Source organism: Narcine bancroftii, chromosome 5 (genome assembly GCF_036971445.1).
Source record: "Narcine bancroftii isolate sNarBan1 chromosome 5, sNarBan1.hap1, whole genome shotgun sequence".
Taxonomy (NCBI): domain Eukaryota; kingdom Metazoa; phylum Chordata; class Chondrichthyes; order Torpediniformes; family Narcinidae; genus Narcine; species Narcine bancroftii.
This window is the reverse complement of record NC_091473.1, coordinates 165,636,636-165,652,562: the sequence shown is the minus strand read 5'-3', so window position 1 is coordinate 165,652,562 and position 15,927 is coordinate 165,636,636. Positions and strand designations below refer to the sequence as shown.

General features: G+C 41.0%; 1 protein-coding gene across 7 annotated transcripts in view; it reads left to right on the top strand.

The window, feature by feature from the left end:
* Positions 1-15,927, top strand: part of LOC138764136 (PX domain-containing protein kinase-like protein) — a 124,923-nt gene that overhangs the window by 79,199 nt on the left and 29,797 nt on the right. For 6 of the 7 annotated variants that reach the window (XM_069939590.1, XM_069939586.1, XM_069939591.1 and 3 more), the window contains 7 exons: positions 1,936-2,013; positions 7,446-7,519; positions 10,693-10,767; positions 11,660-11,764; positions 12,260-12,361; positions 12,483-12,644; positions 13,981-14,098. In XM_069939590.1, coding sequence (XP_069795691.1) covers positions 1,936-2,013; positions 7,446-7,519; positions 10,693-10,767; positions 11,660-11,764; positions 12,260-12,361; positions 12,483-12,644; positions 13,981-14,098 — 714 coding nt within the window. The remainder of the gene's footprint in view (positions 1-1,935; positions 2,014-7,445; positions 7,520-10,692; positions 10,768-11,659; positions 11,765-12,259; positions 12,362-12,482; positions 12,645-13,980; positions 14,099-15,927) is intronic. The other variant, XM_069939587.1, reaches the window with a different exon arrangement.

Here is a 15,927-nt window from a genome sequence, read left to right as displayed (position 1 = left end):
ATTTGACATTGGACGTTGATAGTTTTATTTCTATGAAAAATATCACTACTGACCTTGAGCAAATAGTCGTGCAGTCTGCTTGCATTCACTGATAAGATTTCTATTTGGGAATCAGACACAGAAACTTTGGCTGATCTATTTTATTCCCAGTATGTGAACAAGAGGGCAATTGTTGTCTTTCGTCTCTGCCTGTAGCAGCTGAGATAGGCTTATTCTAAGTCCACACTAAGGATCAAATTTGTTCAACTCTCCTTCCCATTTCCACACACAAATATCCACCCTTGGTCTTTTCCACTCAGAGTGAGGTGCAGCTCAAACTAGAGGTATAGTAGCTTGTATTCCGCCTAGATAATCTACAGCCCATGCTATGAATATTGAATTTTCCAATTTCAGATATCCAGTCACCTCTCTTTTGATTGACTTCTGCTCTTCCCATTTTTGTCCCATTTCCCATGTACCTCAACCCAGACTCCCAACGTTCTTGTTCCCTGTAGCACACTCTTGAACCCACATTTTATCAACAGGAACCTCTTTCCCTTTGGCTCTATTTGGCCCAATCTCTCCTTCCCTCATTGTGATACTATGATCACCTTCTTTGCTTACCAGATGGCCACACTTGTTTTCTCTTATCTCCATCCATCAGGTGTGCCCATCTTTAACCTGTCTCTCTTCTTCCACCTGATCCCATTTTTTTTCTCCATGCCTCTATCTCCCTTTCTCTGGCACCTGCCAATCAACTGCTTCTGTCCCTCACTCTCCCCACCTGTCCACCATGCTTCCTCCCTCCTGATTCACCAGTCCCCTACTGGCTCCTGTTAAAACACTTCCTCCTGTCCTCACTGGCCATCTCCTCCTTAATACTCTTGTTTTGATAAAAGGCTCCAACTTGCAAAATTAACTGTTCCTCTAACTGGTCCTGTTCAACCCACTGAGTTCCTCCAGCAGATTGTGTTTTTGCTCTAGGTTCCAGCATCTGCAGCCTCATGTCTAAAGGGTCAAATTTGTATTTATTTACAAGTTTGTTTTGAGTGTCTGAATGCAGTTGCAAAAATACATTTATGTTTAGAATTTATTGATTCCAACCAAAATGAATATTTAATTGTTAGACATCTTGGACAAAGGGAGCGAGAAAACCATGGCAGGCCCTTGTACTTATATCATTGATATAGCTAGATGTAAATAATAACTTTTGAGTTGCTGTATTTCAATTCCAATCTTTGTCTGGCAGAGTAAACAAAGTACCTTGTTAAGTTTATGAAGTTATTCGTTGTACTTTGTAAATAGGGTACAGTATGTTTCCAATTATCCGAAATGCTTGGGACTGGACTTGTTCAGTTAACTGGATGTTTCAGATAACAGATAAATTGCTTTAAGCAGGCCCAATAGCATCAGCATAATATTTGTATCAGTGGTTAAACAACAAGAAAAAACAATGGAAGATTTTTTTCAAACATGAAATCATGTTTAATTCTTACCAAAAAAAAGTGATCTCAGCTTACAAAATAAGATAAATGCATAAATCTAAGAAAAGATTGTAGCGATAGCTGCTGCGATTGAAAGCAAACCACAGGTCGGTGTGAGTTTCAGTTCCAACTGACTTTATTCGAATACCTGCATGCGCCGTTAAGGGCAGGCACAAGCCCTGCCCTGTGTCGGCACTGATGTCACCATGCTGCCGAAAAGCGCGCGCTGCGGCCGAGGCCACGATGCACTCCCAAAACCCGACAGCGCCATCTTAACGCGGCTGCCTCACTATTGCAGCCATGACAAGTGGGGCCATTTCGCCTGAGTATCAATGCGCGCCACCACAAAATCCTTTTTAAAAGTTTTGGATAACTGAGAATTTTGGTGAAGTTGTTTTTGTCTAATTGGAAATGTTCTGTATTGATTTTTGCTGAGCAAGTATCCTGATTTTCCTCTTTTTCTTCCAAACAGAAATCGCCTTGCAACAGGTTTCAATGTTCTTCCGTTCTGAACCCAATTGGGAAGTGGTAGAACCATTAAAGGAGATGGGTATGTACATCTGTTGTACTTTGTCCACATGTTCTTCGCTCCTTCATGTTAAAAACTTGCAAACACATATATGCAGTACATATATAAAAATAAATAAATATTGTTAAATAATAGTAGATTGTATCAATCAGCATTCTCACTGCCTGTGGGATGAAGCTGTTTCTCAGCCTGGTGCTTCTGGCTCTAATACTCCTGTATCTTTTTCCTGATGGGAGTAGCTGGAAGATGTTATGTATGGATTGGTAGGAGTCCTATATGATTATGCCAGCCCCCTTCAGACAACGATCCTGGTAGATCACTTGAAAGGGAGACTGCAGTGATCCTCTCTGCTGGTCTTGGTCCTGTGGATTGACCTCCGATTTGATGGCTCTACAGTAACTGTACCACACTGATGCAGCCAGCCAGGATGCTCTTGATAGAAGGTTGGCATGATGGTGGCCTTTTGCCTTGCCACCATCATGTCTTCTCAGGAAATGCAGTTGCTCTTGCCCCATCCTGACAAGTGAGGAGATGTGTGTCCAGGATAGGTCACTACTTAAGTGGACTCCAAGGAACTCTCTCCACTATGTATGTTTCCTTTATTTATCAAGACCGGGACTGGAATACTGGTATATGTCCTATCAAAAAGACAAAGTTAGGTAGAGGAGGTGGGGTGGCTCTGTTGGTGAAGAATGAAATTCAGGTGATGGAAAGGAAAGTCATTGAATCAGGTGGAGTAGAGTCTCTTTGGATAGAGTTGAGAAATTGCAAAGGCAAAAGAACCATAATGGGGGTCATATACAGACCTCCGAATAGTGGCTCAGATGTGGGAATCAGTATAAATAAAGAATTAAGAATGGCATGTCATAGTGGTAGTGATACAGTAGTTATGGGTGACTTCAACTTGCAAGTGGACTGGGAAAATCAAGTAGGTGTGGGAAAACTAGAGAGTGAGTTTATAGAATATCTCTAAGATACATTCTTGGAGCAGCTTGTGATGGAAGCTACCGGGGGGGAGTCGATTCTGGATTTGATACTATGCAATGATGTGGAGTTTATAAGGGACCTTGAGGTAGGGGAGCCATTAGGTAATAGTGATCATAGTATGATTACTTTTAATCTGCAAATGGAAAGGGAGAAGAAAAGGAAGTCAGAAACATTAGTGTTACAGCTGAATAAGGATGATTATTCAGCTATGAGGGAGGAGCTTTCCAAAATAAAATGGAAGGACATTCTAGCTGGGAGGATAATTGGGCAAAAATGGCAGGTACTTCTAGACATTTTTCACAGGATTTAGAATAGATTCATTCCAAAGAGGAGGAAAGGCTCTAAGAAGTGTAAATGGCAGCCGTGGTTGACAAAGGAAATCAAGTGCAGTATCAGGTCCAAAAGAAATGTATAAGATGGCAAAACAGAATAGGAGGTTAGAGAATTGGGAAGCCTTAAAAAAAAAACCAAAAAAAAAAACCCAACAACAACAGAGAGAAACTAAGAAAGTCATTTGGGAGGGGAAAATGAAATACGAGAGTAAATTGGCAAGTAATATAAAATGGGATAGCAAAAGCTATGTAAAAAGGAAGAAATTGGTTAGGGCCAAAATTGGGCCCTTTAAAACGGAGAAAGGTGAAATTGTCAATGGGAACACGGAGATGGCTGAGGAATTTAACAAATACTTTGCATCTGTTTTTACCAAAGAGGATATAGGTTATGATCAGATAAGGGGTAGGAGTCAAGCAGTATCTAGGGACGGTGAAATTACTGAAGGAAACAGAGAATTTGATGGATATTCAGATCCAGAAGCAGGTGGTTGTGGGTAAATTGTTAGAAGTGAGGCCTGATAAGTCCTCTGGGCCTGATGGGCTGCATCCCAGGAAGCTTAGAGAGGTTGCTCTGGAAATTGTGGAAGCTCTGGTCGACATTTTCCAAAGTTCTTTAGATTTCGGGGAAGTGCCTGCAGACTGGACAGTGGCTGATGTAGTACCACTTTTTAAGAAGGGAAATTATAGACCGATCAGCCTGACGTCGGTGGTAGGGAAGATATTGGAATCCATCATTAAAGGAGAAATAGCAGAACATTTAGGAAGGATTAATAGTATCGGTGCTAGTCAGTGTGGGTTCCTTAAAGGAAAATCTTGCTTGACTAATCTGGAATTTTTCGAGGACGTAACAAGGAGGGTGGACTTGGGAGAGCCAGTGGATGTGGTGTACTTGGACTTCCAGAAAGCCTTTGATAAGGTCCCACACAGGAGGCTAGTTAGCAAAATCAAGGAGCATGGTATCGGGGGTAGGGTGCTGTCATAGATAGATGGTTGAGAAATAGGAAACAAAGGGTTGGGATAAACGGATCATTTTCTGGATGGCAGAATGTGACGAGTGGGGTCTCACAAGTTGGTGTTGGGCCCTCAGTTGTTTATCATTTTGGATGAGTGGATTAATAACTACATATGCAAATTCGCAGATGACACTGAACTGGGTGATAGTGTGAAGTGCGAGGAGGATGTCAGGAAATTGCTGGGGGACTTGGACAGTTAGGGGAGTGGGTGGAGAAATGGCAGATGAAGTTTAATGTGAGTAAATGTGAGGTAGTTCATTTTGGAGGCAGAAACAAGAGAGCAGAATATTATTTAAATGATGTTAAGCTAGGGAGTGGGGTAATGGAAAGGGATCTGGGTGTACTTGTTCACCAGTCATTGAAAACTAGCATGCAGGTTCAGCAAGCAGTGAAGAAGGCGAACGGTATGTTGGCTTTCATAAAGAGGGGATTGGAGTATAGGAGTAGAGAAGCCCCCCTGCAGTCGTACAGGGCCCTGATGAGACCTTACCTGGAGTATTGCGTCCAGTTCTGGTCCCCATATTTAAGAAAGGACATACTTGTTATAGAGGGAGTTCCCGGGATGGCAGGATTGTCATACGCGAATAGGTTAGAAAGACTTGGATTATATACGATGGAGTTTAGAAGGATGAGGGGAGACATGATTGAGGTATTTAGGATTATCAAAGGGCTTGGCAGGGTGAAATCAGAGCACATGTTCCCAATGATGGGAGACACTAGGACTAGAGGGCATAGTTTAAGAATACTATGGAAGGCCATTTAAGACAGAAATGAGGAGAATTTTTTTTACCCAGAGTGTTGTGGATCTGTGGAATGCATTGCCACAGAGGGTAGTGGGGGCATATTCGCTGGCTAGATTTAAGAGAGAGTTGGATCAGGCTCTTGTGGGCAGGGGAGTTGAGGGTTATGGGGATAAGGCTGGGATAAGAGAAAGATCAGCCATGATCCGATAAATGGCAGTGCTGGCTCGACGGGCCAATTGGCCTACTCCAGGACCTATTGTCTATTGGAATATTTTTCAACTTTCCTGTTTAACATGAACAAGGCTTGATGGGAACATTTTTCTATCCTGGCAATATTGTTATCCCCTGCTGCATTGATTTTTTTTGTTTTCTATTGTCTCTGGCTGCTCTAAATGTAATTATTTTCATTATAATAATAAATTGGGACTTTGCCAATTTGTTTCAGCTCAGTATGTTAGAATGTACAAAAAAAGAGCTGCCATCTTTTTTAATTAGTGAAATAAACTCCATCTATCTTTTTACACCTATTTTATACTCCTTGGTCTATGTGTTGAAAGCAATTATAGTTTTGTCTGTTTAGTTCATTGAAGCTTGGTGAGTAAATGTTTATTTTTTTGGTATTTTTACATGGGTTTGGCCTTGTTGACTAGCTATTCTCTTGGGCTTGTGTATCTACCAACGAATTTCAAAATGAACATTATCCAGACAGTGGACTTTGTGTGGTACGGGTGAGGGAACCCAAGATGTAGACCATGTCCTTGATGTTCAGAAATGTTACAGAAGTAACTGAAGATCAATGGAGGAGATGTTAAATTATTTTTTAAATATATGAAAACACGAACAAACATTTCAGCTAAGAATTAAAAGTAAATTGTCTACACCTGTACCTCTTCCTCTTCATTCAAATGAATTGACTTGTGTTCACTGCACTGGATCCAAATTTGCTTCTGTAGCAGGCTGATTCATCGGTAGTTAAATGCTAGGGCACTGCAGAGTTCTGCTGGTTTCTGTGAGGTGTCCATTCTCAGCCTGCAGTTGTGGAATCATTGGTGAAGAGCAGGTTCAAAGGAATTTGTGTTCACATGGAACCTTACATTTAAAAGTTCTAATACTGGGAAATTTTGACTCCAAGTTTATCATGGTGTAGTGAGAGCTTTTCTGATAAAGCTTTGAGGAACTTGAGCACAGTTGTAAATAATTCCCTGTTTCGACTAGTTTGTGGCACAGCATTTCGATGGATATTGGGAGTGGGGACAATATTCAATGGCACTGGGAACCATTGTGCAAGGTTGGTTTTGAGACTGCAGTGATTGGCCATATACCGTGGGTTAACTGCATGTCGATGAGTTTTGTAGCAAATTAGAGTGTGGTGCTTAATGGAAAATTATTCAAGAGTTGAACTGCTTTGGAACCCTTGGTGTGAGTTGTTTTTAAAGTGAGCTGGGGGGGGGGGGGGTTAACTTCCTGTCTATCTTCTTGACTTCCTGTGTGCGTTGTATATAGCTTGGAGGCCATGCTGTGTGTTGCAGAGGAAGATGACAAGCCTCTGTAAATATGTGTGTGTGTATATATATAGTGTGTGGTTTTTCTGCACCAGGTAGTTGTTCATTCGAGCTTGAAGTTGTCAAGTGGTTCTTTTTTAAAGTAGAAGTTACCACAATAACATTTGTGAATTTGCAGATGGTGATGTTCAATGTTTAATGTTTATCTCGTCCTTTAGCACTTGATTCTAGGAAGTTGGTGACCTTTTAAGGATTACGTAAACTGCATTGGTGTAGGATCGTGACGAGTTACCTTCCCTCTAAGACTGAGGTCTATCTTTGAGTTTAAAACCATCTCTGAAAAGTGCCACATTATGATTGTCAAATTGCATTTATAAATCGATCTTCATCTAAGTTGAAGTCACAGCAGGAATAATTTTACCTGCATTAGCTAGCAGCCTTTTGTCCAGTGCATGTAGATGGCCAAGGTGTGTGAAAGTCTAGACTAGATATTAACTGTTCAAACTGCCTCCAATGGAGTTTGAAAATTGTTTTTTCATGTTTTCTTTGCTGCTTTGTAATATTCAACATGCAATGTTCCATCCATCTTACACTTACATATAGCAAAATACTATTGATCATGGTTTTGACCTCAGGACAATTATATTATTGGTTGTTTCTTACATCATTTGTCCATGATCTGATTTAGTGGAGTTCATTTTTTATAGGAATGTAATTATAGAGGATACCAAAATTATCTATTAAAGTTTGGAGCATGTTTAAAAAATTTTGGTGAAATCTGATTGTTTACATGATCCCAAATTGGATACTTGCAGAAGCTACTTACTGCAGATGGTCACCAGGTATGATAAATCTGATGCATTATTTCTATTTAAGGTTGGAGATTAAGAAAACGCCACCTTTTAGTAAAAAGTAAGGATCAACCCAAAGAGCGACAAGTATTAAGCTGGGTAAGTTCTGAATTTTAACAGACTGGAATAATTATTTTATGGTAATTTTATTAATTGCATTATCAGTGTAACTCATTTTGTATAAAGTGTGTACAATGTGCAATAGAATTGTAAGCAATCATTTGGGATTCGTTAGTGAAGCTTCTCACTATGACATTAAATCTTTTGCTCACAATGGTTTAATCCTGATTTGCAAATGAGTTCTATTGATTCAGCCAGTAATTCAAATTCCTTTGCAAATTGGTCTCTGATTTGAGATGAGGTTTTACTGGTGAAATTATGCAAGTTTATCTGGCATAGTTTAGCTCGGGTGCCAGTTTGAAAACTGATGTTTGGTAACAATGTACAAAAGTGTTGGAGGAACTTGGCAGGAAATTGGCAGGAACTTGGAGGAACTGTCCATAAAAGGTAATTAGCAGTCATGTTTTGGGCTTCAGCCTTCATCAGAAGCATAAAATAAATGAGCAGACACCCAGAGTTTTGGTGTTCACGACGAAGGCCTGAGTCCCGAAATGTCGACTGCCTTTTGTTTTCCAAGGATGCTGCTTGTCATTATGGAATGAAGATCTACCGCAGGGGTGTCAAACTCAAATTCACGGACGGCCAAACTTCAAAACTTGGACTAAGTCGAGGGCCGAAATAAATATTTATTGAAAATTTTCAACAACATCTGCATGATTTCTCTTCTTTCAACATATGTAATGTTAAACTTTTTCTTATTAAAATAAATGTTTAATAATAGTTTTGGATAAACTCTTTCCAGAAGCATTAACAAATGAGAAATAAAATATTCAATAAATAATATTTCTCTATAGAGGATTTGTCAAATGTTGCTAGTGTGCTGTCAAATAGTAAAATCTGAGGGCTATTGAGAATGTGGGAGAATAACATGATTCCTGAAACAATCAAATGGGTGACTGATTGTGGGCATGAACTCTAGCAGAGTTATTTGCCATGCCGTTTTTCCATTGGTACAGATATCCTTTGATTTACACACTTTTCAAGTTTTATGCCTAATGAGCTTGTATCCAGGTGCAGGACCATTTTTAACCAGGAATATATTTATCACTGTGACATGAAACTATTGGAAGATCGTTTTATCCTGAGATTAAAGTTCATAATCCTTACTCAGGCCTGTGTGCGGGAGGGCAGGGTTTGCGGGCGATCGGGTTGGACAATGACAGTGCAGGGGCATCGGCTCTCGCTGCAGGGCGGCATCTCGGCAGATCAGCGGCCCCGTCACCGTGAGTCGCGGGTCGGCCTGTGGCAGGGAGGGGGAGTGGGCAACGGTCCTGGCGAGGTCAGGCCCCCCCCGAGTTTCTGCCGGACCCCCCTTGACCTGCTGAGTTTCTCCTGGACCCCCCTTGACCTGCTGAGTTTCTGCTGGACCCCCCTTGACCTGCTGAGTTTCTGCCGGACCCCCCTTGACCTGCTGAGTTTCTGCCGAACCCCCCTTGACTTGCTGAGTTTCTCCCGGACCTCCCTTGACCTGCTGAGTTTCTCCCGGATCCCCCCTTGACCTGCTGAGTTTCTCCCGGACCCCCCTTGACCTGCTGAGTTTCTCCCGGACCCCCCTTGACCTGCTGAGTTTCTCCCGGACCCCCTTTGACCTGCTGAGTTTCTCCCAGACCCCCTCCCCTTGACCTTCTGGGTTTCTCCCGGACCCCTCCACCTTGACCTGCTGAGTTTCTCCCGGACCCCCCTTGACCTGCTGAGTTTCTCCTGGACCCCCTTTTCTTTCCGCGCTGGTGTCCCAGGACCTTTCCAGGGCAGTCTCCGCGCTCAGGACCGCGCTGGGATCCCGGTCAGCGGTGGAGGAGCAGGTGAGCGCGGCTAATCCCGATCCAGCCCTCGCCACTCCCGAGATTGGCGGGGGGGGTTCCACCCTACCTGCCCGACCAGCCTCGCTCTCCACGTGTACTCCGGGCACCCGCTGCTGGTCCGGTGGGAAGGTGCAGGGCGGCCGGCACCCCCATTGCCCGGCGGGGAGCCCCAATCTTCCCTCCGGAGTCCTGACTCCATCTGTTGCTCCAAGAAACGCTGTGGCACTGGGGTTCCGGGCGCTGGGAAGCGGTCTTGACTTTCCCTGACACCGGCCAGGCCGCGCTGCGGTGGGGGGGTGGGCGGGGGGACATGACAGCGTGTTTATAAAACCACCCACCACTACTTTTCAAGGACCAGGATTTTTCTCTCTCTCTCTCACCCTTGGACACAGCGGTTACTGTGCATGTGCTATACTGGCGTGGCGGCCAGCGGGCCACCTCTAATACATTTTTGATATGATCTTGCGGGCCAAATATAATTATATCGTGGGCTAAATTTGGCCCGCGGGCCAGAGTTTAACATGTGTGATCTACCGGGACCAATGCCTGAAGAGGCCGCACAAAATCAGTTAACCGGTGCGGACTCGAAAGGCCAACATGGCCTGTTTCCGCTCCGTAAATGGTTATATGGTGTCCTGCTGAGTTCCTCCAGCATTTTAGTGTAGTGTTCTAGTTCTCCAGCATCTGCCAGCTCGTTGCTTACCTCAAATGATGTTTGGATAGATTTTGAATAGTTAGAAATGGTCTGATATTGAACAGCCTTTCATCTGTAATCTTTACCTTGTTTTTAGATGATAATAAGTAATTTTAAGTGAAAGGCACCCCTTCTAGGTAAAGAGCATAACTAGGGTAAAGCAAGCTGGTGTGGGATTTGTTTTAAACTTGTGCACATGTAAAAGTGTGCTCAGATGTATGATCATGGTATTTCGCTACATTCACATGAGAGCTCATCTTGTACCTGAGTTGTTCTCTCCATAAGTGCACTTTGACTTTGATTCATGTTGAACTTTATAGTTTGCAGTTTTTAAAATTTGCATATACAGGATGGTAACAGGCCCTTCTGGCCCACGAGCCTGTGCCACTCAAATATGCCAATTAACCTACAGTCGTTGCACATTTTGAAGGGTGGTAGGCAAATCACATGGACACTAGGAAAATGTACAAATTCCTTACATACAACACCAGGTTTTAACCCAGGTCACTGGTGCAGTAGCAGTGTTGGGGTAACATTGGGATAACTTTGGAGACAGTTTGCAGCTGTAGTGAAGGATCTTTCCAGTGCCTCTAAATAGTGAGTAGCACATGTTCAGTGGTTTTCACCTTTTACTTAGCCAATGAACATTTTTGCAGGCTGATCTCGGTCCTGATATGTTTCTGTCTGATAAAGACCTTCAGTCAGCAATGAAACTTTTACCTTCTTGGTCGGTAAGTAACGATTCAATGTTCCTTTAAAGTTTTAAACTATTCTAGGCACTTGTTAAGCTGATATAGAGTCCCTGCTTGCCAGAAAATATTCATCAAACTTTAGAAAATTAATGACTGAGCAGGTCTGTAGTCAAGCAAGCTTAATCATCTGAGCATTGGGTCCATGGCTCTGTGGATAATGGCTCTTCAAATACACATCCAAATAATTTTTAAATGTGATGAGGATTTCTGTCCCTTTTCCTTTTTGACAGTGATTTTTGATTCCTCTAATTCTACCAGTTAATTTTAAATTTATTTTTGAAATTGTGTTGACAATAAGGAGGAAAGATTTTTGATAAGCTTGGACTGCATTCTTTGGAAGATAGAAGGATGAGGATTTGTAGGAATATAAAATTGAGGATTCATCCGCTAAGGCAAACGACCACTCCTATTTATTCTATCTCAATTTTATTTCTCTACATTTCCTCGACTTTCTATCTTCTGAAGAATGCAGTCCTAGTTTATCCTATCTTTCCTTGTTCTTGCAATTATAATTTCAAAAACAAATATTTCTCAACTAAATTTTTTTCAATCTTTAGTTTTCTTTTTGATAGTTAAAAGTAGGGTTAGAAACCATTATGTTATGCAATCTATGTCAGATTAAGTTTGCTTCTTGCCTGATGTTCATGTTTACAAACTGCAGATTTCTTGTCTAGGGATGTGAAAAATCTGAACTGATGTTGGCTGTTTCATGACCACCCTCTCACATCTTTCCAACATAGCAATAGCTAAGATGGGTTGAATTTTTAGAAGCTTAAGTTTTGGGACTTCTGTATTGATCTAAGCTACTGATTTATCTTTAATTCAACGTGGGATGAATTCTAGTCTGGTTTTTGTCTTTTCTAACCTTTAGCACCCATACATATATCCTGTTACATTTGCCACTGCCAGTGAATCTTCTGGACTTGTGATTCGTATGTACAATGAGAAAGGGACACTGAGAGATTATATTTGCAAGGTATGTCCTATTAAATAATGCAGACGTGACATTAAGCTGCTTCTCATTCCTTGTGCTTGCTGAAAGCTTAAGTATAATTTTAACTTTTAACAGTGGTATATAAGTGACATACTTTGCTAAGTAAAATTTCCATATTGCAGCTCTCTTGGTTTTTATTGTATACAACATTGTCTGAAATTGTAAAGATAAATATATTCTATTCTCAAAAACATAAATATTTTAAAATAAAGGTTTAATTTGACTTTAAATATGAGATTTCTCACTTTGAATCTTGTTTCATTAAATGGATTTAACTGGTCTGTCATGGAAACTACTACTATAATTTGATTTGGTTTGTATTAATTACAAATAATCATGAGATTGCTATTTAGCTGCAAATACCACCTGTCACAAACAAGTAACAAGTGTGTTTTTTTTTAAAAAAAAGTCTTTCCTCCTGTATCAGTCAAAAAAATGTGATACATAATAATTTTGTTAAATATAATTTGCACAAAGGCTAAACCAAAAGATTGTTGTATGAAGAAATACTGCAGTCCAAAGAAAATTCAAGGATTAGACCTTCAGCAGATAAAGGTGTCTGGGAGACAAATACTGGAGGTAAATCTCATCTATCCATTTGTCACCCTACCCTATCTAATGACTTGCAAAATCATTCTGCTTAACATATTATTTTTAATATAAGCACATACCTTGGTGACCAGCCTCATTTTGATTTCAGGTCTTGCAGTTTCTTCATGAGAAAAGAATTCCATATGGACATCTTCACACCTCAAATGTGATTCTTGATGGTGATGCATGTAAATTATTGGATATAGAAAACTCATTTCTGGGATTGCCCAGTTATTATAGACCTTATTATACACAGTCCAGGAAAATAAATGTTAGTATTCATTGTCCTTGCCAATATAATAAGCTATTTTGATTATGTTAAAGCTTTTATTTTTATTTCTTGGCACCCTTTTAATCAAAATGTCCTTTTGACTCACCTTTTCTTGCATTGAAATATGCTGAGCAAATTTTGATCTCTTTATTACAATTAGGGTTAATAAAAAAATTACTTTTACAGGTCCAATTAGTCATGACTCTTCCACTCCCACTTTTTAAGCAATCAGGCATTAGGAACTTAGAACATAAAAGTTTACAGCACAGGCCCTTCGCCCCACAATGTTGTGCTGAACCATACAAAACCACTCAACAAACTAAACCTTCCCTACCTCACATCAATACCCCTCTATTTTTATTGCATCCATGTAAGAGTTTTTCGGTTGTCCTTGTGTACCAGCCTCCACCACCACCTCTGGAAATGCATTCCAGGCACCCACTGCTCTGTTTTCATTAAAAAAAAAACTTGCCCCTAACTGCACCACTGAATGTCTCTCCCTTCATTTTGTGCTCTGATGTCCTCTGATGTTTTCTAGACTCACCCCGGGAAAAAGGTGCTGGCTGTCCATCTGATCAATGCCTCATAATCTTGTGGATCTCTATTAAGTCACCTCTCATTTTCTCTGCTCCTTTGAGAAAAACCCTAGCTCTGTCAACCTTGCCTTATAAAACATGTTCTGCAATCCATGCAAAATAATGTTAAATCTCTGCACCCTCTCCAAAACATCCACATCCTTCCTGTAATGAGGCGACCAGAACGGAACCCACTGTTCCAAATGTGATCCAACCAGAGTTTTAAGAGCTGGAACATCTCCTCATGACTCCCGAACTCAATCCCCCCAATGAGTGAAGGCTAGCATTACCATAAACCTTAACTACCCTATCAACCTGCACGGAAACCTTGAGAGATCGATGGATTTGGACCTTAAGGGTCTTCAGTTATTCCACACTGTTAAGAATCCTTGTGCAATTCACTCAGATTAATTAAATGCCAGTTCATCCTTTGTGTTACAGTGATCTAGAATAGGTTAAATATAAAAATGTTTTTACTTAGAAGACTTGATCCTCTTCATTGTCTACATCCAATTTCCCCCACAGTAACAAGATTTAGATTTTATTTCTGCAGATGTTATTTAAAAGGAATGTTTAAAGTGAGGATAGGATGTGTGCAAGGATGAATGGTAAAGAGTAAGTCGACTATTTCATCTTTGCTTTGCCCTTGGCTGTTATATTCCCGGTAAGCGGAAAAATATCCTTAATCGTCAAACACTGAATGTTAAAAGTATGATATTTTATATGGTTAATTTTTTTGTCTGTACATGTGCACTTTATAGACAACAGAAGCTATTGATGTGTATTCCTTTGGCCATGTATTATATGAAATGACTTATGGAAAGCCACCAGACTCTGTGCCAGTGGACAGTTTCCCATCTGCTCCTTCCTCTGATATAGGTTAGAAATTCTTTAAATTGTATCTTATTTATTAATTATAGCTAAAATTATTTACAAGCCTAGTTTATATGTATTTGCATGTACTTAGCTCAATTCCCATAACCTAATATTATCTCAGACTCTAAACTCTGCTTCCAATTTTCCAGAAACCCTATTAGTTTTGGTTAAGTATTCCATGCTCCCTTTAAACTCATCATAGCATTCTTTCCAGTCCTCCCTTCAGATTTCACCCTCATTAACTTCTCCTTTGACTCAACCCATTTTCCCCAAGTTATAGGAATAGCCATGGTTACCCACATGGGAGATAAAGGCTTCATGGAGCAATCCACGAATCAAGCCTATACAGGCAAGGCTCCTCGACCCTTCTTCCACTACACTGACGACGACATTGGTTGGTGCTGCCTCATGCATCCACGATGAGCTCATTAAATTTATTCACTTCGCTACTGGCTTTCAACCTGATTACAAGTTCACTTGGTCCCTATCCAGCGACACTCTTCCCTTTATTGATCTCTCTCTCTCCATTTCGGGAGACAAATTTTTAAAGACATTTTCTACAAACCTACCAACTCCCACAATTACCTCAATGTCACTTCTTCACACCAGTCCCTGTAAGGATTCCATTTCTTTCTCTTAATTCCTGTCTCTGTCACATCTGCTCCCGAGATGAGGTCTTCCATTCCAGATCATCTGAGATGTCCTCCTTGTTAAAATAATGTGTGTTGCCCCCCTATCATCTTCAACTCAGCCCTTGCTCGCATCTCCTCCTTTTCCCATAAATCTGCCCTGGCCCCCTCTGCCCCTAGATGCAATGACAACAGAATTCACCTTGTCCTTGCCTACCACCCACCAACCTCCACATCCAACATGTTATGCTCTGCAATTTCCGTCACCTACCACATGATCTTCCTCCTCCCCCTACCCCCCCCTCCCTTTCCACCTTCTGTCAGGACAGCTCCCTTGTCCACTCATCCCTTCCCACTAATCAGCCCTTTAGGACCTCCCTCTATGACCACAGAAAGTGCCTCATTTGCACCCACACCTCCTCGCTCACCATCATTCGGGGGGCCCAAACAGTCCTTCCAAGTGAAGCACACTTCTCTTGTGAATCTACAGGGGTCATCAACTGCACCCAGTGGTCCTGTTGTGGTCTTCTCTACATTGGAGGGACTGGATGCAGACTGCGCAATCACTTTGTCCGCATCAATGACAGGACTCTCCCATTTCAGTGCCCCATTTCTGTACAGACATGTCTGCCTATGGCCTCCTGCACTGCCAAGCCCAGGCCAACTAAAATTGGAGGAGCAAAACCTAATATTTAGTTCAGGTACTCCAACCAGATAGCATATTGCATTGCACCACAATTAACAAATATGTTCTCATCTCCTCAAACTGAAATCTTCAAAAATAAGTTATTATATAAAACTCCACCTAATCTAAGAAAAAAATAAAGCAAACAAACAAAAACAACAACAGATTCTGGGCAGCCTTTTTCTGAAAATTTAATCATCTGGTCTTCACCAATGAAGAGAAAAGAAATAAAGTTTATTTTTAGTCATTATTTCTTGATTTGACAGTTCTGTTATGCTTGAAACAGTGTTTCTTAGGGCAGGGGTCCTGGACTTTGAATCGATTTATGAAATGATCCAGGGTGGATTATTGCGAACTTAGTGAATTGTAGCTACAAATTTTAATGGAAAGATGAATGATTTCAGAATAATGTTTGCTGTATATTTTGGAGTTTATGGGTATTTAAAAAAGTTTTTCTCCCATTTCATTTGCTTTCCAATATGGCTACTTTCCCAGAGGCTGTGATCTGTTCTGGAGTA